Consider the following 24655-nt stretch of genomic DNA (forward strand, 5'->3'; position numbering starts at 1 on the left):
CTTACGTTAAAGGTTAAACCATCAGATCTGATTAAAAAATGATGCAATTAAATGTGTGAATTAGTATTTATTTTCTAAAGTAAAAACTGTTGGTATTAAAAGTAGTCAACACAGTTTGAGCAGTAATTTTTTAAATACAAACATATGTAGATAGAATCTTGATACAAAAGTGATTTGTACAGTTATAAAATTTTCCAGAAATAGGTTTCAAATTTTGCTTATAAAGTACTAATTAGAATAAACTAGTAATGCATTTAATTATCAGACAGCATAATTCGCTAACTAAACAAAATAATCTTCCTCAAAAGTGTACTGACTCTCAATAAATTAAAGCAACATCTCAACAAGAAAATAACTAGTAAAAAATAATTAATACCAATATTTTTTAAAGCATGGGTTTTCCAAGACATTACTTAGAATACAGACCTCAAATGACTGTTCCAGTGTGAAGTTTATGGTACAAATACAAGGTGTAACATTCGGAGACAAACATTTATAGCAGGGACTGGAAGGATCTGTTCCGGTATAATCAATCTGCAAGAGAAAAACATAACTAAGTCCATTTCCTTGGAGAAAGTGAATACACTCTGAAATAATCTGCTGTCAGATAGAAAAATGAGTCTGAAAGAGCAACCACAGTCCAGAAAAAAATCTTTTTATAAGGTCATCTATTAGACAGTGTGAGCCTGTAAAAACTGGAAAGGATCCTATGTAATCCTACTGGCTCATCTCTCCTTTTTCACAAAGAAACACATTTATGCACAAAATCATAAATATAAAATTCAAACTGTATGATGTATTAACTTTTAAATAGCTATAAAGTCTAAACAACTTTTCTGTCATCTCAGCTTTCCATGGCATATCTTCAAATTAAATAAAGCAAACAAAATACTACCAGGTTTCTCAAGGGCTACCATTTTTAAAACCTGGTGTTGGATAATTAAGAATCTGTTTGATCTCTGTCTTGGGTTCCTGGTAGGAGCCTCTAAATCCTTTAAAATTTCCCTGCTGATTAGAGTCTGTTTTTGATAAGCCCCTTAATTCACATGAGTTTGTGCTAAGACAATGGGACAGGCAGGGGGCCAGTCACCAGAAAGACCAGATGTGACTAGGGACTTTGGCCCAGTTCAAACTCTACAAAGAGGGAGAAGGCTGGAGGTTTAGTTGAATCATGTCTTAGTCGCTCAGTCGTGTTAACTCTTTGCAATCCTATGGACTGTAGCCCACCAGACTTCTTTGTCCATGGAATTCTCCGGCAAGAATTGGAGTAGGTTGCCATTCCCTTCTCCAGAGGATCTTCCTGACCCAGGAATCGAACCCGGGTTTCCTGCACTGCAGGCAGATTCTTTACCAACGGAACCATCAGTGTTTAATCAATCCTGTCTTCATCATACTGCTACCGCTGCTAAGTAGTAGATACACACTTCAGTCGTGTCTGACTCTGTGCGACCCCACAGATGGCAGCCCACCAGGCTCCCCCGTCCCTGGGACTCTCCCAGCAAGAGTACTGGAGTGGATTGCCATTTCCTTTTCCAATGCGTGAAAGTGAAGTCGCTCAGTCGTGTCCGACCCTCAGCGACCCCATGGACTGCAGCCCACAAGGCTCCTCCATCCATGGGATTTTCCAGGCAAAGAGTACTGGAGTGAGTTGCCACCGCCTTCTCCTGGAATCCCAATAAAAACACTGGCCACCAAAGCACAGGTGAGTTTTGAGTTGGTTAGCCCATCCACAAGCCCCGATTCTGAGGGAAGAGGAGTGCACGAAGCTCTACATTCAGGACCTCACCAAATGTCTCTTTGTTTAGCTGATCCTAATTTATACAATTTTAAATAAAAGTGTAAGTCTAGCACTTCCCTGAGTTCTGAGTCATTCCAGCATCTTGGGAAACCTGAGAGAAGTTACAGTAACCTCCCACATTTATGAGCAGTTGGTGAGAAGTTCAGGTGGCCTGACGACGTCTGAACTTGCACCTGGCCTGTGAAGTGAGGGCGGTCTGGGGGAGGCCTCGGAACTCCCTTATTTGTAGCCAGCTGGCCGTAAGTATGGGTTGCCCTGGAGCCTGACTTGCAGCCGGTGCCTGAGTGGCACTCAGATGTATTGCTGGAGACCAAGCCCTTACACCTGTGGACTCTGACACAAACTCAGGTGGTTAGTGTCACAACTGAATTGCAATACACCAGCAGATGTCAGAAGACCTGACCTAACAGCTAAAATGAGAAAAGTTTTTTCCATTACACGAATTTTTTAAAATAGATTTTATTTTCTAGAGTAGTTTGAAGTTCACAGCAAAACTGAATGCAAACTACAGAGTTCCCATATATTCCCTGGACCTACAGACACAATCTCCCTGATTATCAATATCCCTCACCAGAGAAACGTACTTGTTACAAATGATGACCCTGTAACGTTACATCATCACCCAAAGGCAATGGTTCACCTTAAGACTCACTCCTGGTGTTGCACATTCCATGGGTTTTGACAAGTGTGTAATGACATAAATACACCATCACAGTATCATACTGAATAGTTTCATGCCTTAAAAACTCTCTGCACTCTACCTATTCATTCTTCCCTCACCCCTAACCCCTGACAACCATCGATCTTTTTACTGTCTCCATGGTTTTGCCTCTTCCAGAATGGCACATAATTTGAAATCATATAGCATGAAGCCTTTTTGGATTTATCTCGTTCACTTAGTAATATGCATTTAAGATTTCTGTCTTTCCATGGCTTGATAGCACATTTCCTTTTAGCATCAAAGATTATTCCATTTTCTTGGTGTACCACAGAGGACATCTTGGTTGTTTCCAAGTTTGAGAAATTACGAGTAAAACTGCTATAAACATCCATGTGCAGGTTTTCATGTGGATGTAAATTTTCAGCCTATTTACATAAATAACAAGCAGTAAAAATGCTGGATTGCGTTATAAGAGTATGTTTAGTTTTGTAAGAGACCGCCAAACTGTCTTCCAAAATGGCTGTATCATTTTGCACTCCCACCAGCAATAAATGACTTCCTTTTGCTCCACATCCTCACCAGCATGTGATGCTGTTGATGTTTTGGGTTTTCACCATTTTAACAGGTGTGCAGTGGTACCTCATTTTTTAATTTGCAGTTCCCTAATGATAATGTCAAGCATCTTTCACGTTTGTTTACTTGCCATCTGTAAATTATGGGCTAAATGTTTGGTTCCGCCAAAATTCATATGTTGAAGCCCTAATTTCCAATATAACTTGGAGGTGGGAACACTGGATTTGGTTTAGATGAGATCATGAAGGTAGGGCCTCCACAATGGAACAAGAATCCTTCTGAGATGGAAAAAACAGAGCGGAGTGCTTGCCTGTGTACACTGCATGCACGCTCCTTCTCTCTCTCTCTCTCTGCACGCTCCTTCTCTCTCTCTCTCTCTCTCTCTCTCTCTCTGCTATGGGAGGATAAAGTGAGAAGGCACCCATCTACAAGTCAGGAGGAGGGTCTTTCTTCACTCTCTTCAGGGTGAAGAATCTGAAGGAACTGAACCTGCCAGCACCTTGGTCTGACTTCCAATCCTCCAAGACAGTATGAAATAAATGTCTGTTATTTAAGCTATCTGGTCTATACAGTTTTTAAAATAGCAGTTTACGCTAAGACAGACTTTAGTACTGAGAAGTGAGGTGTTGCTTCAGCAAATATTCAAAAAGACAGAAGTAGCTTTGGAAGTGGGAAATGGGTATAGGCTGGAGATTTGAGATGCATGCTAGAAATATAAACATTAAAGGTGATTCTGGTGAGATCTTAGAAAGAAATGAGGAGAGTTAAAAAGAAAGCTTCCATCTCCTTAGAGAGCTAATAAATAAACATGATCAGAATACTGGTAGAAACATGGATGGTAAAAGACAGCTTTGGTGAAGTCTTAGAAATAGACATTATTGGACATTGGGAAAATGGTGATCCTTGTCAATAAAGTGGCAGAGAATATGACTAAACTGTGATCCAGGGTTTTGTGGAATGTAGCACTTGTGGAAGGATGAAGCTGGATATTTAGATTTCTAAGCAGTGTTCAAAGAGTGGCTTGGTTCCACCTGACTGCTTATTAATAGTAAGACGGGAGAGGAGAAAATGGACTAAGAAAAAATGTTAAACAAAGAGAAAACATGTTAAACAAAAATTCTCAAACCTATCCATACCACAAAAAATCAGAAAGCATGCTCTGAAAAGAATACTAAGGGTACAACTAAGGGTAATACTAAGCGGAACAACCATTCAGTAAAGAGATGAGTGTGCATGCGAACCGTGGACCTAGTCAGCCATTCTAGCAGACACACTGCCGTGTGAACTCAAGGGGAGAGAGAAGGAGCAGAAGGAAGGCAAGCCGAGGAACTGCTCAGATCCGACAGGACTGGCCCACGGAGCCATTCTCTACATAATGTGCTACGGGTTCTCCAAAAGAAGAGAAGAATGATCCCTGAGATGACTTCTGACACCATCAGGGCTACATCCTCATTTCGTACTGGAGGAGGAGTTCAACAGACCGGCTGGCAGCAACCCAGAGCCTTGAAGCAGGACTTCTACCCCAGTGGGTCTCGAAGGTAGAGTGTTAAACCAAAGAGGTTTAACAAGCCTTAAGAGGCTTCTCAAGCCTTAAGATCTGATGATATCTGTCTTGCTAAGTTTTGGAGATCTGCTTGGAACTCATCACCCTTTTCATTTTTTTTCCCCCCTTTCAAATTTGAGTGTCTGTATGTCTGTTACTTCACAGTATTTGGAAGCACATCTGGTTCCACAGGTTCACAGCTGGAGAGAATTTTGCCTCAGGATGAATCATACTGTGAGTCTCACCTATCTGATTATAATGATATTTAGAAGACTTTAAAGGTGATGCTGGAAACAGAAGAGATTTTGGGGGCTGATTACATGGAATAGAAGTATTGTCCATGAGCACAAGGGTGGAATGTATGAAATGAATGTGTCTCTTCAAAATTCATATGTTGAGGCCTTTGGGAAATAATCAGGTTTAGATGAGGTCAGGATGGTGAGGTCCCCATGATGAGATTAATACCTCTAATAAAAAGAGGAAAAGAAATCAGAGCTCCTTCTCTCTCTGCTGTGGTGAGGGCAGCAGGAGAGTGGCCACCTGCAAACCGGGAGGGTCCGCACCAAGAACCAAACCTATCAGCACCATGACCTTAAACATCCCTACCTCAAGGACTGTGAGAAATGAGTACCTGCTATTTAAGTCACCTAGTTTACAACACGTCATTGTAGCAGTCTAAGCTTATTAGGATATTGCATATCTTCTTTGGTGAGGTACCTGTTCAGGTCTTTTGCCTATTTTTAATAGTTTTTCACTTGCTTATAGCTGAGTATTAAGAGTCCCTTGTATATTTTGGTAACAGCCCTTTATCAGATATGCCTTTTAACAACTTTTTTCTCCCAGACTGGGATCTGTCTTATCACTCTTGTGATAAGTAAGAATTTTATCATTAACAACTCTAATTACCTTTACCTTAATAAAGTAAGAAGAAAAAAAAAGCCAACTGACCTTTATTTTTGAAACTGAACACGTAAACTTTCTATGTGGATATTCAATTTCTTTTCATAATTGAAAAAAAAGGTTAAAATCTGTATATAGAAAATAAAGCTTTAAATTACAACATCTAGGGAAACCTCCTACATTACTGATGGGAATGTAAATTAGTACAATCACTATGGAAAACAGTATGGAGGTTCCTTAAAAAACTAAAAATAGAACTACCTTTTGATCCAGCAATTCCACTCATGAGGATATATCAAGAAAAAATATAATTCAAAAAGATGCAAACATCCCAATGTTCATAGTACTGTTTACAATAGCCAAGACACAGAAGCAACCTATGTGTCTACTGACAAAGGGATGGATAAAGAAGATGTGCTACATAAATGCAATGGAATATTACCCAGCCATAAAAAAGGAGGCAATAATGTCATTTGCAACAACATGGAGGGACCCAGAGATTATCATACTAAGTGAAGTGAGGCAGACAGAGACAAATATTATACAATAATATTTACATGTGGACTCTTAATTTTTAAAATGATAAAAGCAAACTTATTTACAAAACAGAAACAGACTCACAGATTTCAAAAACAAACTTATGGTTACCAAAGGGGAAACGCTGGAGTGGGGAGGTGCAGGGATAAATTAGGAGCTTGGGATTAACACAGACACACTACTACACACACAACAAAACAGATAACCAAAAAGGACCTACGGTATAGCAGAGGAAACTCTACTCAATATTCTATAATAACCCATATGGGTAAAGAATGTGAAAAAGAATTAATATATGTGTTGGACTTCCCTAGTGGCTTAAGACGGTAAAGCTTCTGGCTGCAATGCAGGAGACCCGGGTTCAATCCCTGGGTTGGGAAGATCCCCTGGAGAAGGAAATGGCAGCCCACTCCAGTATTCTTGCCTGGAAAATCCCATGGACCACGGAGCCTGGCAGGTTACCTTCCATGGGGTCGCAAAGAGTTGGACACGACTGAGCGACTTCAGTTATACACCTGAAACACACTGTAAATCAATTATACTCCAACAGAAGTTTTTAAAAAATTAAACAATTACACCTAACTGCTTTTCAAAAATCATAAAACTGCTTAATAAAACTTCATTTTGTCAAATTCTGATACAACCTATTGAAATGTTCTCCATCAAAGCCTACTTACTAATGAAACTTTGTTTAGAGAAAATTTTCATTCACTACAAATATCTAAGAGAGGCTTAGCATGTAATTAAAACAAGTTAATAAACACAAGTCTCCTAAATGAAGACAGGCAAAGCATATATAATTTTTCACTAAACTTGAGAGGTCACAGCTTTCTACCTAGGGCTTATTCATGTAAAATATTCCACTTAAAAGTCAAATTTTATGATGTTGACAAGATGAGAGAAAAGATGAGACCATTTAGAAAAATATATCTAAAATCTATATTAAAATATATTAAATTTTTTTCAATTTTTTGTTTAAAAATCTCTACACATCTTCTCTTTCTTCTAAGTCTAATTTAGGATTAAAAAAAAGTTGCCAGCTGGGTCTATTACCATATATGGTTTGCCTTTGAACAGAAACCTCTTAAACCACTCTCTTTCAAATTGGTGTCTAAGGCAAAGGGGGAAAGAAAGATGATCAGTTGTGATTAAACAAAGATATATTCTTTATTTAATTGAACAAAAACAATAGGATGGAATATGAAATCTAATAAATTACACTACTATAGTATATTAAAACTTAAGTATTTTTAAACCAAGTATTGCTTAATATTAAATTATACTTCTACAAAATCAAAGGATAGCTATAACATTTTCATCATAATCTTTTAATTATACTTTTTTAAATATACAAAAAAATTACATGTCTTCGATTCCAGGAAATTCTGAAAGTAAAAAAAATGATCATTAACACCTTAAACCTTTCTATCTGCAACACATGACATGAAGTGCAAGGCAGATGCAAAAGTAGTATTTTATGTAGTTTACACAGTCCTTTCTATTAAACGTGTATTTCATCTGATCCTCACCAAAATCCAGAAGTATTATCCTCATTTTACATAAAGAGAACACATTCAGAAACTTGCCCAAGGATACGCAAATAGCAAGAGCTGGTGCTATGCTGGACACAAGAATTTTTGACTCGAAGTCCAGTGTTCCTTCTACTAAACTGCTTCTTCACAAAAACAGTTCCCTCGGCCCTCCAGAAGACTACTTCATCAAAGGTTAACACACAGGGAAAATAAGTATAATATTAAGTGCTAAACTGAACAGCAGAGGACAGTAAGTACCAGACGGACTAGTACTTTCAAAGAAAAGAGGATCTGAAATGAGCCATTAAAAGGAAAAAAAGATGGAAAAGAGGGCCATATGGCGAAGCATGAAGCCAGGACCCACAGGTACATTTAAGGACAATGAGCATGAACAGCAGAGAAGGTGATGGCACCCCACTGCAGTACTCTTGCCTGGAGAATCCCATGGACAGAGGAGCCTGGTAGGCTGCAGTCCATGGGGTCGCGAACAGTGGGACAGGACAGAGCAACTTCACTTTCAGTTTTCACTTTCACCCATTGGAGATGGAAATGGCAACCCACTCCAGTGTTCTTGCCTGGAGAATCCCAGGGACGGGGGAGCCTGGTGGGCTGCCGTCAATGGGGTCACACAGAGTCGGACACGACTGAAGCGACTTAGCAGCAGCAGCAGCAGAAGCAGCAGAGCATGAACAGTTTGGATTTGCGGAGCATTTTCACATTGGAAGGAAATGAGACAATGCTGAAAGGTAAACTGGATCCATAAGAACATGCTTTGTTTTATAGGCTGCTAAGCCGCTTCAGTTGTGTCCGACCCTGTGTGACCCATAGATGGCAGCCCACCAGGCTCCCCCGTCCCTGGGATTCTCCAGGCAAGAATACTAAAGTGGGTTGCCATTTCCTTCTCCAATGGGTGAAAGTGAAAACTAAAAGTGAAGTCGCTCAGTCATGTCTGACTCTTAGCGACCCCATGGACTGCAGCCCACCAGGCTCCTCCGTCCACTGGAGTGGGGTACCATTGCCTTCTCCATAGTTTTATAGGCTACTGTTTATCAAATGTATATACTAAGTGCCTGACATTAAGTACTTAACACACATCAACTCATTAATATATATAATGTATAATAGTTTCCTGCAAAGTTAATTTTTATTTTCCTTATTTTAACCTAGGAACCTGACATTTAGGAAGGTTTAGTAATTTTCCCAGTATCACCCACCAAGAATTTAAACCCAGCTCTGACTTTCTCTAAAATCTACGTTCTTAACACCATCTTATGTCCTCTTACACAAGGAATATACCATCGTTTCTGATGCACAAACTCAGAGCCTCCAGATTATATGAACGAAGAAAAGTATCTGTGATTTATTTTTGTTGCTAATCAGGTTGCCCAGCACCCAAACACACTCCGAAGCACTGGGGAATTCTCCATGTTGAGAGTTTCGGAGGCAGGCAGGGCTCAATCTTCCACTTCAGAAGCCAAGAGAGCAACTGAGTCCTTCCGCATCCTAACCCCAGGAGCCAAGCAAAAAGCGTAAGATTTGGATCAAGCCTGATACAGACTAGAGCACTGAATCTCCACAAAATCAGAGTTGAGTGGGTGTCATCAGACCAGCAGCTGAAGCAGTAGTCTAACAGACAACTAAACAGCGGCTGTGGCATCTGAGCCACTATTTCTGCTTCCAAACTTCCCTTGCTTTCCTCTCGTCTCCAAACCTGATCCTCTAGACCTCCCACCTATTCAGTGTGAGACCTACCCAATCTCCCTCCAATAAATCCTCTCCCCCATCAGGTACCCACAGTTGGTTACTGTTGCTGGCAACAAAGCCTCGGAAAGCTAAGTAATCCTGAGTGTTCAAAATGTCCTGCAGGAAATAAGTGGAGAGAGAGGAGGCTAACATAACCAAACACCCGTGTGATAACAGATTTTAAAAAAGGAGTCTAAGAAATATGACTTTCATTTCTTCCTGAATGTGCTGTCAGGAAAGCATCACTTATTAACTTAATATTTACTTGAATGTCTGTGTTTTCCAGGCAAGAGGGACTCACCCCAATATCTAACCACATGCAGCTTACAGTGACAAAACACACGTCACTGAAATGGAATGGGTGTTTTGGTAAAAGAAATACAGGTCCTATGGAAACTCATACCTAATCCAGTATCCAGCAATTTCTCCATGAGGACTGATAAGTGGATGTTACCTACAAGGAGATAGTACCAAGAGCAACAATCTCTAACTGAGGGCTTAACACATGAACAAAGCCAAGGTACATGAATTTGGGACATAAAGTTCTGCATTAAAAATGTGAGAATCAATTAGGAGTTCACCAGTTAAAACATCTAATTTTTCTACAGTGTCCATTTACCAAACAGTTGGCAATCAGTAGTAAGGAAAATTTAGGTCTCAGAAAACAGAAAAATGAAATTGGATTACAGAGTCGAAGCTAAAGGGGTAGCTTCTGTAACTAGAGTCACTATAAGCAAGAGCAGTGTGGCTTTGTAGTCCAGGGGACAAAATGTAGAGAGAGCCAGCCCAGAACTCTTAGAAAGGGCGGAGTCAGAAGCTTCAGGAGACAGCACCCTCACACCGACACAGCTGCACACACGAGATGCTGCAACTCCAGCAACAAAAACGAAGCTGGCTCAGTTCCCGTCAGGCAGGGCAGACAGAGCTGGGGGACAGGGAGGTCACGATGCTAACCTTGCCCTAGGTGCCTCCAGCAGACACCTCAGGATTTGGGAGTCAACCAGTGCCACTGATGTGACACCACAGAAGCCAACTTCCCCCTTTGTTATGAAGAGATCTCCCACGAAAAGAGAAGGCTGTACAGGCTGAGCAGTGGACCATGTTCTCGCCTCAGAGGAAGTAATACAACTTACACTGCTTCTAACTCAAGGCTCAAGAATGAGGGACAGCACTGAGCTCTCCACATGTTTTTATGACTATAGATGAGGTCATCTGTATAACCCAGGCCCCAGTAAGAAAGAAGGTGGGTAAGGACTGCAAAGAGTGAGGAGAGGGGGGGAAAGGGGGCACAAGAAGAAAGCAGGATATTCTGGGACACTGAACATTTTTAAAAGCATATAAAATAAAAAGCTTCCTTTTTATTCAATAGGTAATACCTCAAGAAGAAAAATTCCCTTCAAAAACGCTCATCAGATAAAGGAGGTGGAGGAAAGACATCACATCGACACGTGGACAGGGAATGCTGCCCCCCAATCCCGGTTCTATAAGCACCAAGCAATTAGCCATGGCATCTGCCCACCAATGGTGTGCCCTGAGGAAATTCAGCATGGAGGAAAAACAGGAAGCATTCTGTGCTTGAGGTACTGGCCTGAGACAGTCAAGATGCATCTAAGGAATAATTTCAGTGAGCCCAGACTCCTGCATCTTCCCATACACAGAAAAGCACTAAAATCATTAACTTTCAGTGTCAGTCTCTTCTTAGGGATTCAGTCGGGGACTAAACTCTATATATCCTGGCTCCTTCCGGACCTCTTGGGGACAGCACATCAGAGCTGGGAGGCTGTCTCCTGGGCTCAATACTCAGTAAGACCTGCAAACAAAACTTAACTCACAACTTTAAGGTTGATGATTTTTTTTTCAGTCGACACATACTCAAATTATTTAGAGTCAATTAAAAGTTAACAGTTGAATTATTTTTTTAATTCACTATTTTATTTTTGAAAATTAGTTTTTTAAAAAATCAAAAGCTTAGTTACAGAACAAGTTTAACCCTTCATATCCTAATAAAATTCTATGAGTCGTATGAAACCCGCTGCATGTTTCTGTAGGTTAAAGTATCTTAGTGAGAACTACCGAAAAGGTGTTTACTTCTAATTCAATCAGAAAGTCAATCTCACATGTGGAAATGATAAACGAATTAAGTAATATGTCATGCAAACCATCATAACAATAAAAAAATTTAAAAACTAGCTATTATTTCCCAAATGTCTATTCAGTGCCAGAACTATTTTAATCTTTCTCAGAGGAAACTGATATTCAGAGGTTACATGACTGCCCAGAACCAATAAGCTAATATATGACTATTATTAGTTTTTGAGGGCTAGTGAAGCAAATTACTGCAAACTAGGTGTCTTAGAACACGAGAAATTTCTTCTCTCACAGTTCTGGAGGCCCTAAGTCTGAACTTGAGGTGCCGGCAGGGCTATTCTCCCTGAGACCCTGGGGAGAAACGGTCCTTGCCTCCTGCCTGCTTCTGGCAACGGCCAGCATTCCTCGGTTTGCAGCTGCATCACGCCACCTCCACATCTGCTGCTACGTAATTCTCCCCGTGTCTTCTCTTCACATCATCTTCACTCTATGCCTGTCTTTTCTTACAGGGACACGAGATAAGACATACTGAACAGGAGCCCACCAGAATAACCTCATCTTGATTTCATTTGCAAAGACTCGATTTCCAAATAAAGTCAAATTCAGGTACTTGGACTTAAGGTTTCAACGTGTCTTTCACAGGGACACAATTCAATCTGTAACAGTGATATAATCATATCTGTCTAACTCCAAAATTGCTGTTCTTTATATAAGACTGGCCTGCTCCTACTGTACAATCATTTGGAAACATGGAAGTCAATTTAAAAGACATTATGTTTTAAAAATAAAATTGACACCATTCATGAATATGCTGATGTTTTAAACAGTACCAGCAAATCTTCATAGTTTTTGTCTAAAATACAGATTCAAAACAACAACTTGGTTATGGCAAGGTGGATGTCATTTCAGGAACACCTTAACTTTCAGAGTTTGAAATAGAATTCTGTTATACTAAGTTGTCACACACAAAGTTTTTACATCTGGCATTTAATGCATTTTTACAAACAAAAAAGTATACTCCAACATGAGGTTTAGTTTACCCCTTAAGACTCTTACTTAAGTATCAAGTTATAAAAACTGCCTAGGACAAAACTGATGAAAATGGCTTTGCTAATTATGCTTCAATCTATACAAGAGGGTAGAGAAAAGGAACAGATAAGCAATCAGTATGAGTAAACTAGGGCTTCTATTTAAAGGAAATACAGGTCTTTTCTACATAAAGCTTTGTTTTACACAGTCATATAACTGATATTCAAATATTAGTGGCTTTTATCTTTGTCTCCAGTGCTACTTTCTGACAATAACCTTGTGCGGCCTCATATCATATTTCATACATTATAAGGTACACATTATACACTTATTTCCACCCTCAAGTCCCATTTTCATATTCCTAGATGTATTCCTTTGGTTGAATTTCTTCTTTCTCACTTGAAACTCTTACCATCTCCATGGTATTTCAAATCCATGGTGAGCTCTTAAAAATTAAGCCAGATATTTGTGACTTGTTAATTCGGGGGGTTACACTTCTAAAAATTTCAGTTAAAAAAATAGTCATGGTTCATTGACTCCCATAACCTCACACCTAAGAGTGGTCTTCTGATGCCTACAAATGGTACCACCATTGCCCCAAGCATCCAAACTCAAAATTTAGGCATCATCTTTGGAATTTATTCATTCATTTATTTAAACATTTTAGATCTCTATTAGATTCCAGGAACTATCTCTATTAGATGCCAGGATGATAATATATAATGGAAAAATACATCGTTCATGCCACAAGAGAACTTATATAATAGTGGGATAGAAAGTTATGTTAATTAGTAATTTAAAAATATAATTCAATAATGTTATGCCAGGTTATAAGCTAGTCCTTATGAAACCGGACAGAAGCATCCATTTATTCAGTATATCAGGTGGGACAGGAATGAAATTTGAAAACTGTGGTAGAACAAGAAAGGAAGGATATTTCAGGTTGATCTAGCAACATGCCACATTTCATAAACTGCAACAGTTATGACTAAAGCAAAGGGCAGGGGAGTGGTAGGAGATGAGGCCAGCTTATCATGAAGAAAATTACATTCCATGTTAAGGGTTTTGAACATTATCCTGAATGCCAGAGGCAGACATGGAAGAAATGTTAAGCGAGAGATGAAATATTCAGACCAGTCTTTTAAATATTCAGACTAGCCTGCACGCTTCTGGCAGTAACGTGCAGAAAGATTGAAGAAAATGCCAACTAGAAAAATAAAATAAAATGCTATTACAATAACCTAGCAATACATGGAAAACATACAGACAAAGGCAGTAGAAATAAAAGGAAAAAGTGTTTCAAAAAATACAGAGAAAGTAAAATCTACACAAGTTAGTGGCTAGAGATAAGATGATGACAAGTAAGACTTTCGGGGTTTCTGGCTTGAAACCCATGTGGATGGTGACTCCATTCGTTGCACGAGAGCTGCTTTTCATGCTGTTAACTCGGAGGTCAGCTTCCAGTTTTCCGCTCACGTGAACTCGCAGCAGCAGCCCTGGGCGTAGTTATCACGTGCTCTACCTTGAAACTGGTTTCCAGACCACCACATTTCCTTGCTTTTCTCCGGTCTCACTAGCTGTTCCTGCTCTATCTCCTTTGCTAGCTTCTCCTCACTCCCCGACCTCTATAATCACTGGAGTGACTCATGGCTCTCTTTGGATGTTCTTCCTTCTTTAACTCTTTTAACTTCATTCTATCTTATGTCTCTGTGTATCATCTACACTGATGAAACCTCAAAATACTTGACCCCAGTCTCAACCTTCTCCCTGTTCAGTTGTCTACTCATTATTTCCAATTTGGATGTTTAAAAGGCATCTCACTGTAACAAGTAAAAACCAGAACTCTTTATTCAGCTTCTAACCTCCCAACCCCTGCTATCACACCGCAACTGTTTCTACGGTCTTCCCCATCTTGATAAATTAAAGCCACCTCCCCCTAAAACCGTGTTCCCTGAGTTTATGACTAATCAATCTCTCTATCCAAAACTTATCCCTTTCTTGTTCCCTCTGACCTCAAGCCTGTGCTAGCTGAACGCTAATCAACCAGAGTCAGATGACTAAAATCACAGTGGTTGTTGATAACATCACTGCTGTACTAAAACTGCTCTTATAGACATCATCATTAACACACAAACTCAGGCTGTTTCTCCGGGACAAGATGAGCTCACAGATGCCTGAGCCATGGACCACGTAAACCAGAGACATCCTGACCCTCAAAACTGCAAATAAAGAAACATCACAAGATGACCATTAATCTCGGCCTCTGTGTTCTTTTCCTTAAGAAACGCCCCAACTCACAGACCAGGTCGGAGTGGCTTGTCCCCCACTCCCCTCGGTGGCACTCTACAAATAAAACCCTACATTTTGCTGCAAATACTTGCTATCAGTTTCTGCAACCTGGCATACAAACCCATGCTTGGTTACAAAATTACAATTCCATCATTCCAATGCAGACCAAAATATCTTCAAGTTAGATTTGATTCTACAATTTATCTCACACCCTACACACCCACCAGAGAAGGCGATGGCACCCCACTCCAGTACTCTCGGCTGGAAAATCCCATGGACAGAGGAGCCGGGTAGGCTGCAGTCCATGGGGTCGCTAAGAGTCAGACATGACTGAGCGACTTCACTTTCACTTTTCACTTTCATGCATTGGAGAAGGAAATGGCAACCCACTCCAGTATTCTTGCCTGGAGAATCCCAGGGACAGGGGAGCCTGGTGGGCTGCCATCTATGGGGTCGCACAGAGCTGGACACGACTGAAGCGACTTAGCAGCAGCAGCAGCTACACACCCACTACATGAGAAAATTCTTTTAGCTCTACTTTCATAATACATCCTAAATCTAACTGCTCTTCACTGCAATCATTCTACAGTGGACACCATCATCTTTTATCATCAAATACCTAGTCTATCCACCACCTAGCATCAGCTTATTTTCCCTCACTCCAACTTTTTACACCTTTTGACTTCCTGCTACTACGATTTTGCTCATCTAAATCTGCTTTCTTGGAATGCACCCAACCTCCTCTTTAGAAGTGCTATTTATTCTTCAAGTTCCAGCTCAAAGCCCACCTGAAAGTTTTCCACGGTTACTGGAGACATGTAATCTTGTCTTTCTTTGGACCTCTAGGGCATATTCTATCTGTGCCGCTCATCCAGCAATGCTTGCAGTTCCTTTTATGTGTATATGCTTCATCTCCTCCGAAAGACTTCGTGAGGTTTCTAAGGAGGGCTCACTACTTGGAAGAAAAAAAAAAAGGAGGACCTGTTCACAGACTTTTTTCTGGGCATACTATACCCAGAGCAGCACTTTACTTATAGAAAATGCTAAATGCTGATTAAAACTCTTGCTAAATTTAACTCAGTCTATGAGTTTTTACCATCAAAACCCCACTATATCCTTCATAAACTCAAATTCAGAGGCAGCCTGGCCTAATATCCAAATTGTAATAAAATCCACTGGGTACAAAAACAAGGTTTGTGAATATGGGAGTGCATGTATCTCTTCAAGATACTGATTTCAGTTCCTTTAAAACATACCTAGTGGGAGTGCTTCACTCTCACTTTCATGCATTGGAGAAGGAACCCACTCCAGTGTTCTTGCCTGGAGAATCCCAGGGACAGGAGAGCCTGGTGGGCTGCCGTCTATGGGGTCGCACAGAGTCGGACACGACTGAAGCGACTTAGCAGCAGCAGCAGCAGCAGCAGCAGCAGCGGGAGTGCTAGATCTTATGGTAGTTCTGTATTTTCATTTTTGAGCACCTAACATAATCTTATCCCTAATAGCTATACCAATTTACATTCCATAAGAGCTCCTTGTCCTCTATATCCTCACAAACACTTGTTATCACTTGTCTTTTTAATATGTGAGTTACTATAGGAAGTGATGGACACGTTAATTAGCTTTATTATGGTGATCATTTCACAATGCATATCAATGTATATGTATCAATATATATAACTATATAAATATAAAATTTATATAATCTATACAATTTTTGTCAATTGCAACCTCAATAAAATTAGGGAAGAAACAGCTTATACTTAAGATAATAATTCATAACTTACCCTAGAAAGAAAGATGCTACCAGGTAGGAGAGGAACTATAGTTCCCTTATTTTAAAAATTAATGCCTATTACATGTCAAAAGCATAGAAGGCACAGTGCAGAACAACAAGCGGGAGACCTGCCTGGCAGCTTAAATTCAAAACACAAAGAGCCAGAGGCAAAGCAACAGATGGAGATGGCTAGTTTAAGCGCTATCATGTTTCTCAGCTCTGTTTCTGCTACCACTGTAATTGTTCTCCTAAATCAAACTGACAATTCTCAGTAATTCTTAAACTGCATTCCATTCTTAAGAAAGCTGACTGGACTTCATGCAGTGGGAAAGGAGGATTTTGAAGGACATGCCATTTGTACCCTGTATAAGGGCTGGAGAACTTCCATTTTCGAATGTAAATCTGACTTAAAAGGAAATCAATATAAGACTTAAACAGATCACTCAACAAAATGCTGAGTAATAAGGTAAACCATATTAAGTATTAATTAGATTAAATTTAAAAACAACATTTTAAGTACCCCTTGAACTAATGATTTCATACTAAAGAATTCATCTTTAAAAGATAAAAATTAAAAAATAAGAGATAAATAAAAGAGAATTACTTGTCCTTTCTAGAGGCTCTAATGAAGACAAAAGGTAACCGAAGTAAAAACTTCAAAAGCAATTTCGTTTAGTTGCTTAAACTTCATCTGTGAAAAGACATGGATAATAATATTACCTGTACCAAGATCAATGGTAAATTCAACTAAGGTATTCTACATTTATTTGTACAAAGAATGTAGAATACAAGCAATTATCAGTGATCACTACACCTACCTTGAAAAATTATTGAGGATTAGAATGTATAAAATAAACACTGCTATTTTTATAACAAATGCTAAATTTGGCAGTATGTTTCTTTAAAACTCCAAGTCAAGGACAGGAAATTCTTTTCCGTAAAGGGTCAGAAAGTAAATATTTTATGCTTTGCAAACTAAGAGGCAGGTTTGGAGATATTATATAGGTTCTTATATAACAGATTTTAATTGATGGAATTAAAAATATAATAATAAATGTGTACAATTTTTTGGTGACACAGGTCTACAAGTAAGAATAAAATTATTTTGGGGAGATAACATTTCATATTATTGGAGTTCAAGGTTACTATCCTCTAGCATCAAACTCAATTGCAAATGTCCATCTGTAAAACCATTCTCAGTTCCTGGGCTTCACAAAAGTGGTTTCGCTAGCCATATTTACTTTTTTCTTATATAGATTTATTTATTTTAATTGGAGGCTAATTACTTTACAATATTGTATTGGTTTTGCCATACATCAGCATGAATCCACCACAGGTGTACCAGTGTTCCCCATCATGCACCCCCTCCACCTTCCTCCCCGTACCATGGCCCTAAGTACTAAAGTTACAAGAGAAACAAATAACACGAATGCTAAAAATCTCGTTTCCAAGAGTCAACTTCTAACCAACTGCAATTCATTTAACTACTAAAATCTTTACACTTCTCAACATGAACTATCTAAATTTTAACAATCATGTCTACAAACCAACTTATTCTTCTTTGACTCTTAGCTATGGGCTAAGTATAAACAAAGAATACCAAATACAGAAGATCCTTTTGAAATCCTTAAATCTAAGAACCTAAGTTGTTGTTTAGTCACTAAGTCGTGTCCAGCTCTTTTGTGACCCTGTGGATGGTAGCCTGCCAGACTCCTCTGTCCATGGGATTTCCCGGGGAAGAATACTGGAATGGGTTCCCATTTCCTTCTCCAAGGGATCTTCCTGACCCAGGGATCGAATCCCAGTCTCCTGCATTGGCAGGTGGATTCTTTACCATCAAGTCACCTGGGAAGCCCCAAGAATTCAAACTGCACAAGCATAAAATCAAAAGATAAAAATCAATTTTTGTCAGAAACTAGGAAACAGAAAAAAACCAGAATAACAGAGTTGAGGGTGATAAATGAAACAATAATAAGGTGAAGAGGAAGAGAATTAGGGTTTCTCAATCAAGCATGTTTGCATGGGGGTGGGAGTGCTATTCCACTAAAATTTGAAATGCAAATGTAGGTTGAACACAACACTTTGGCAATATTAATTTTGAAGTAAATATTTAGTTCTAAATTTATGCTATCACTCCAAATAATGTCCTCATTTGATTCTAACCATTAATTTGCAACTATATAACTTAAAACTGATAAACGTGTGAAAATGCAAAAGTTAAGAATACTTTCTATCAGGGATAGAAGGGGATTCTCTGAAAGCTCAGTTGGTAAAGAATCTGTCTGCTACGCAGGAGACCCCAGTTCTATTCCTAGATCAGAAAGATCCCCTGGAGAAGGGGTAGGCTACCCACTCCAGTATTCTTGGGCTTTCCTTGTGGCTCAGCTGCTAAAGAATCCGCCTGCAATGAGGGAGACCTAGGTTTGATCCCTGGGTTGGGAAGATCCCCTGGAGAAGGGAAAGGCTACCCACTCCAGTATTCTGGCCTAGAGAATTCCATGGGGGTCACTAACAGTCGGACAGGACTGAGCGACTTTCACTTTCTTTTTCAGGTTCGCACTATTCAATTGACATCTCTGCCTCAAAAACAAGGACCATCAACTAGAAAAACATTACCTTTATGGTATTAATAGAAAGATGTTCCCGACTCTTACAACTGCCACATTAAAGACTTATTTCTTGCTGCTAATAATAAGTGAAGATATTAAATCTTAGTTTTAATTAGGTATTAAATATTTTATGACTGAAAAAATGAACAATTTTAGTTTTCTAAAAATTTCTATCTTATTAGATAATAGAAAATCTAAAACCCAGCTAAACAAGATATAGAAACCTAATGAGACGAGATAATCTATTTCTAAACACCTTTTTTAGGGGAGTCCAACATGCTTTACAAGAGTAGTAATATTTTGTATAAACTTTCCAGGAAAAAGATGAAGACCCACTGATTTTTATCTGGATTTCTGATCTTAGCACTTTAAGCTATATTACGAAAGCATTCTGACTGGAAAAGTCTTCTCTGGCCTAGTAATTTGATATATTATGTCAATGAAAGTCCTTTGGTTCAGTTCAGCTGCTCAGCTGTGTCTGACTCTTTGAGACCCCATGAACCGCAGCATGCCAGGCCTCCCTGTCCATCACCAACTCCCAGAGTCTACCCAAACCCATGTCCATTGAGTCGGTGATGTCATCCAGCCATCTCATCCCCTGCCATCCCCTTCTCCTCCTGACCTCAATCCCTCCCAGCATCAGGGTCTTTTCAAATGAGTCAGCTCTTTGCATCAGGTGGCCAAAGTATTGGAGCTGCAGCTTCAAAATCAGTCCTACCAACGAACACCCAGGACTGATCTCCTTTAGGATGGACTGGTTGGATCTCCTTGCAGTCCAAGGGACTCTCAAGAGTCTTCTCCAACACTGCAGTTCAAAAGCATCAATTCTTCGGCACTCAGTTTTCTTTATAGTCCAAATCTTACATCCATACATGACTACTAGAAAAACCATAGCCTTGACTAGACGGACCTTTGTTGACAAAGTAATGTCTCTGCTTTTCAATATGCTGTCTAGGTTGGTCATAACTTTCCTTCCAACGAGTAAGCGTCTTTTAATTTCACGGCTGTAGTCACCATCTGCAGTGATTTTAGAGCCCAGAAAAATAAACTCAGCCACTGTTTCCACTGTTTCCCCCATCTATTTGCCATGAAGTGATGGGACTGGATGCCATGATCTTAGCTTTCTGAATGTTGAGCTTTAAGCCAACTTTTTCACTCTCCTCTTTCACTTTCATCAAGAAGCTTTTTAGTTCTTCTTCACTTTCTGCCATAAGGGTGGTGTCATCTGCATATCTGAGGTTATTGATATTTCTCCCAGCAATCTTGACTCCAGCTATGCTTCCTCCAGCCCAGCGTTTCCCATGATGTACTCTGCATATAAGTTAAATAAGCAGGGTGACAATATACAGCCTTGACTTACTCTTTTCCTACTTGGAACCAGTCTTTTGTTCCATGTCCACTTCTAACTGTTGCTTCCTGACCTGCATATAGGTTTCTCAAGAGGCAGGTTAGGTGGGCTGGTATTCCCATCTCTTTCAGAATTTTCCACAGTTTATTGCAATCCACACAGTCAAAGGCTTTGGCATAGTCACTAAAGCAGAAATAGATGTTTTTCTGGAACTCTCTTGCTTCTTCCATGATCCAGAGGATATTGGCAATTTGATCTCTGGTTCCTCTGCCTTTTCTAAAACCAGCTTGAACATCTGGAAGTTCATGGTTCACGTATTGCTGAAGCCTGGCTTGGAGAATTTTGAGCATTACTTTACTAGTGGATGAGATGAGTGCAATAATGAAAGTCTTAAAAGTTTCAAAAATGAGGACATAAGCTAAAGAGATGTGAGCAACGTGTAGTACGGAAGTGAATCTTGCCAAGAACTTCTTCTTACATATTTATTTTTAATAACCCTCAACTTTAAACTAGTGACTGACAAAGGGTGGGGAGCAGTCAGAAACAAGTATGTGTGCTTAGGGGAAGTTCCCTAGGTTCTTCTAGTAACTCCAGGCTCAATTCAGAACCAGTTCTCTACACAATCATCAAATTTTTAAAAAATTTATTTGCACAACTGTATCTGAGCACTGGTACAAAATTCCTAATCATTCTTAATTCTCATCTCCTCTAGTTCCAAAGGTGATACAACTTGAATATGCAGCATTTTTCTTAAAATCACATTAAAGTTGGAAGTCACAGAATATTAAAGTTGAACAAGGCCTCTAAGGGATCATCTAGTCTGAATCGTTCAGCTCTTCAAGCGAAATGAAAACTGAGACTCAAAAACATGCCTAAGATCACAAACTAGGGAGTAAAAGCTGGACTCTAATGCCTTGACTCAACTTCAGTGTCCTTCTAACGAGATCCAGCTACAGTAGACTCTTCAGACAGTTTGAAATCAGAATTACATACATGAAAATTATTTACGAACTTTCCATTTCATCAACTAGCGTGAAGAACTTTATTTCAGAATCTGAAAGTTTTAAAGAAAGTTAACATTTACCTTCATAGTATAGTAAATACTGACAGAAATTGAGTTCTGATAATTTAGTAAAGACTCATCATATAAATTCCAAACTACTGCTGCTTTCATCTTAATATCCGCTAAAAACATAGACATAAGGATCCCAGTATAGTGTAAAAGCTTAAGACTGAAAATCAAGACATCCAGGTTTGGTTTCTGTCTCAATTTTACAATGCTTTTCTAGCTTACTAGCAAATACCAACCCCTCTGACTCCATTTCTCATCTCCTGATTAGCGGACATCACAATACAGTAACTAGTGTATAAATGTAGTACCAGGAATATTATCTATCTTCTTTCTAAATCTCACAGTTCACAAAAAATAGGAATTATTTACCTATTTTACAAGTGAAGAAATTGAGGCTTAGGGTGATTATGTTTTGCAACAAACTGAGCCAGTTAATAGCTGAGCTGGAATTTAAACCCAGCTCTGCCTGACTCCTGCCTAGAGCCCACGGCCCTTGTATTATACCACTATGCTCACATCCTGGTATGTGTGGTCCTAAAAAGGTTTGGGGCGTCCCTGGCGACTCAGACGGTAAAAGAATCCGCCTGCGATGAGGGACACCTGGGTTCGATCCCTGGGTTGGGAAGATCCCCCGGAGGAGGGCATGGCAACCCACTCCAGTGGTCTTGCCTTGGAGAATCTCCATGAACAGAGTAGTATGGCGGGCTACAGTCCATGGGGGTCTCAAAGAGTTGGACATGACTGAGCGACTAAGCACAGCACAGCACAGCACAATACAGTTGGGAGAACACTAAGGACTACATTTGAAGGACTACTAGGAGATAAAAATGATAAAAGAGAACATTAGACTGAAAAATTTACTGTGAACTGAAAATGAACTTTCAGTAAAAGATTTTAAAACTATGCTATACACTCGTATTACTAACAGAAATGTACACGTTGTACAATTAAAAATATGATTCTGCTTTTACAGGTAACACTGTTAATTAAATTGGAAAGTATGCCTATTCCTGCCATTGAAATAAAGTTGTTTTGAAAGCCCTATTAAATTGTATGCATACATTTTAAAGTCTTTAGTATAATTAAAAAGGGAAAAAAATGACATAACTGATAGAACAGAAAAAAAATCAAGAGAATTTTGTACCCGTTCCTCCCCTTTCAAACAGATAAAAAATACCCTCAGATAGTCAAGAAAAGAGGATGAGCAGATGTTTAATACTGGACATGTACACAAAGTTTCTACATTCTGTACCAACCTATCTTCACCACTGCAGATGTATGAAGGTACTATATTACGATGATGGTTTCTCCGACGGAGGTCAAGATGTTTCCCCAAGTTTCTCTATCATGTCTTATAACAGTAAGACGTTCAGGAAATAATTCACAAATTACTCTCCCTGTGAGGTCACAGACTTTTTTTTTTTTTTTTCAGTTTAAAATCTGGCGGGGTGGGGAGGGTTGAGGGGGGACGAGGGCGAATGTAGGGCATGATTATTAATCAATGTAACCTAAAAGTAAAACCGGAATTGAAGCGTCAAGTTACCTTTCACCGGTAACACGCCCCTGTAAGTAAAAGCATCTGTGAGTTCAAAGTGAAAAGTACTGTACACACTTCGGTCACAGGTCCTAATACGTGATCTGCCACATGGCAACTTCTTTACATAAAAATCATCATTGCCTCTAAGACACTGGGTCCTTTCCCCGACAACGGCCAAGGTGTTGTTATCTCCGTGACTCGGGATAATCCCCACACAGATAAGTGACACTCTGACCGTGTCAACTCTCCCGGAGTTTGATCTCCATGTAACTTCTTTCCACTTCTCCTTTTCTTTTTTTTCCCTTTTTTAACCTCCGTTAGAGGTTCAAAACCACACAAACCGCCCATCAAAGGGGCGTTCTTCCCCTGACCCACACTCTGCATTACAAAGAGTCATTCCCCAACTGGATAAACAGCGAGAGAAAGCGCCGGCAAAGATGCAAATGCAGAAAAACCCGTAGGAAAAGAAAGAGGAAACTGAGGAAGACAGAAGGTGGGGAAGGGCAGGGCCCGCCCGACCCCCTGGACCCCAGGAAGGAGGGACACCGCTCCCCGGCGGCGCCAACGCGCACGGCCGCCGCCTCCCCGCCGCTCACCTCGATCTCGCGGATGTTGTTGGAGGTGACGAAGATGCCGATGCCAATGGGGATGAAGATGAGGCCGATGATGAAGAAGGTGGGCAGCACCGTGCCAGCCGTCAGGATGGGCTGCCAAGCCGGCAGCCGTTGCTGTTTGAAGGCCGTGTTATCTGGTCTCCGGGTCTTAGCGGTGCCCCCGGGAGGACACGGGGGCCCGCCGTCCACTTCATCCTTCGCGTTATAGTTCATCGCCATCGACCCCCCCGGGTGCGGCTCCGCAACGCGCAGGTGGACGGCCCAGGGCACCCGCCTGCTGACCCTGACAGAAGACGCGCAGGCGCCGCCGCCGCCGCCGCCGCTGTAAAGGCGGAAGGGGAGGGACACCCTTCCGCAGACAGCCGCCGACCGGAAGCGAGAGTTGGCGGGGGACGCCAGAGGGAGGGAGAGAGAAAGGAGGGAGAAGACTGAGGGACAAGGGGAGGGGGAAAGGGAGGAGGATGGAAGGGGGAGGGAAAAGGCGGACGCACCCCGATCATCTGCCCTGTGACGACAAAGGGAGTGCTTCTATCCCGAGTGGGAAGCTGCGTTGGCGCATGCGCGGCCCTGGGGAGGGTGGGGCGAAGAGGCCTCGGCGCTTGCGCCATAAGCGCGTCTTCCACTCGGCTCGCGGAAGCTTCTGTTCGCACTCCGCTGCCCGCTCTTTTTGGTATCATGGCGACGGGTGTTTCAGGTGGTTGATGGATCCGCCCGGCCTGCACTGCTTCCGTCAGCCGAGGGGCGGATGGCTTCAAGCCAGCTAGGTGTTTCGTCTACTTCGAGGTCCTCTGTAAAAGGGGAGCGCAGCATTGGAAAGGCCACACAAAGAGAGCCTGAGCCTCGTGGCATTGGCAGTATTTGCTTGAGTTACAAAACCACGACTTTGTCGACTTAAAGAAATAAACCTCCACTTAAAGTGCGAGGATAAATATTAGTGGGATGTATATGGTTGGTGATCTTTTTGTTCTCAGGAATAAATCATGTGACTGGGTTTACCCTGTTATCATG

At 40.6% G+C, this 24655-nt stretch overlaps 1 protein-coding gene across 1 annotated transcript in view; it reads right to left on the bottom strand.

The window, feature by feature from the left end:
• TMEM30A (transmembrane protein 30A) overlaps positions 1 to 23942 on the bottom strand; it is a 40026-nt gene extending 16084 nt beyond the window's left edge. The window contains exon 1 of the mRNA XM_068984882.1: positions 23630 to 23942. Coding sequence (XP_068840983.1) covers positions 23630 to 23866 — 237 coding nt within the window. The 5' untranslated portion in view covers positions 23867 to 23942. The remainder of the gene's footprint in view (positions 1 to 23629) is intronic.
• Positions 23943 to 24655: the final 713 nt, after the last annotated feature.

This window comes from Capricornis sumatraensis, chromosome 13 (assembly GCF_032405125.1).
Source record: "Capricornis sumatraensis isolate serow.1 chromosome 13, serow.2, whole genome shotgun sequence".
NCBI classification, from domain to species: domain Eukaryota; kingdom Metazoa; phylum Chordata; class Mammalia; order Artiodactyla; family Bovidae; genus Capricornis; species Capricornis sumatraensis.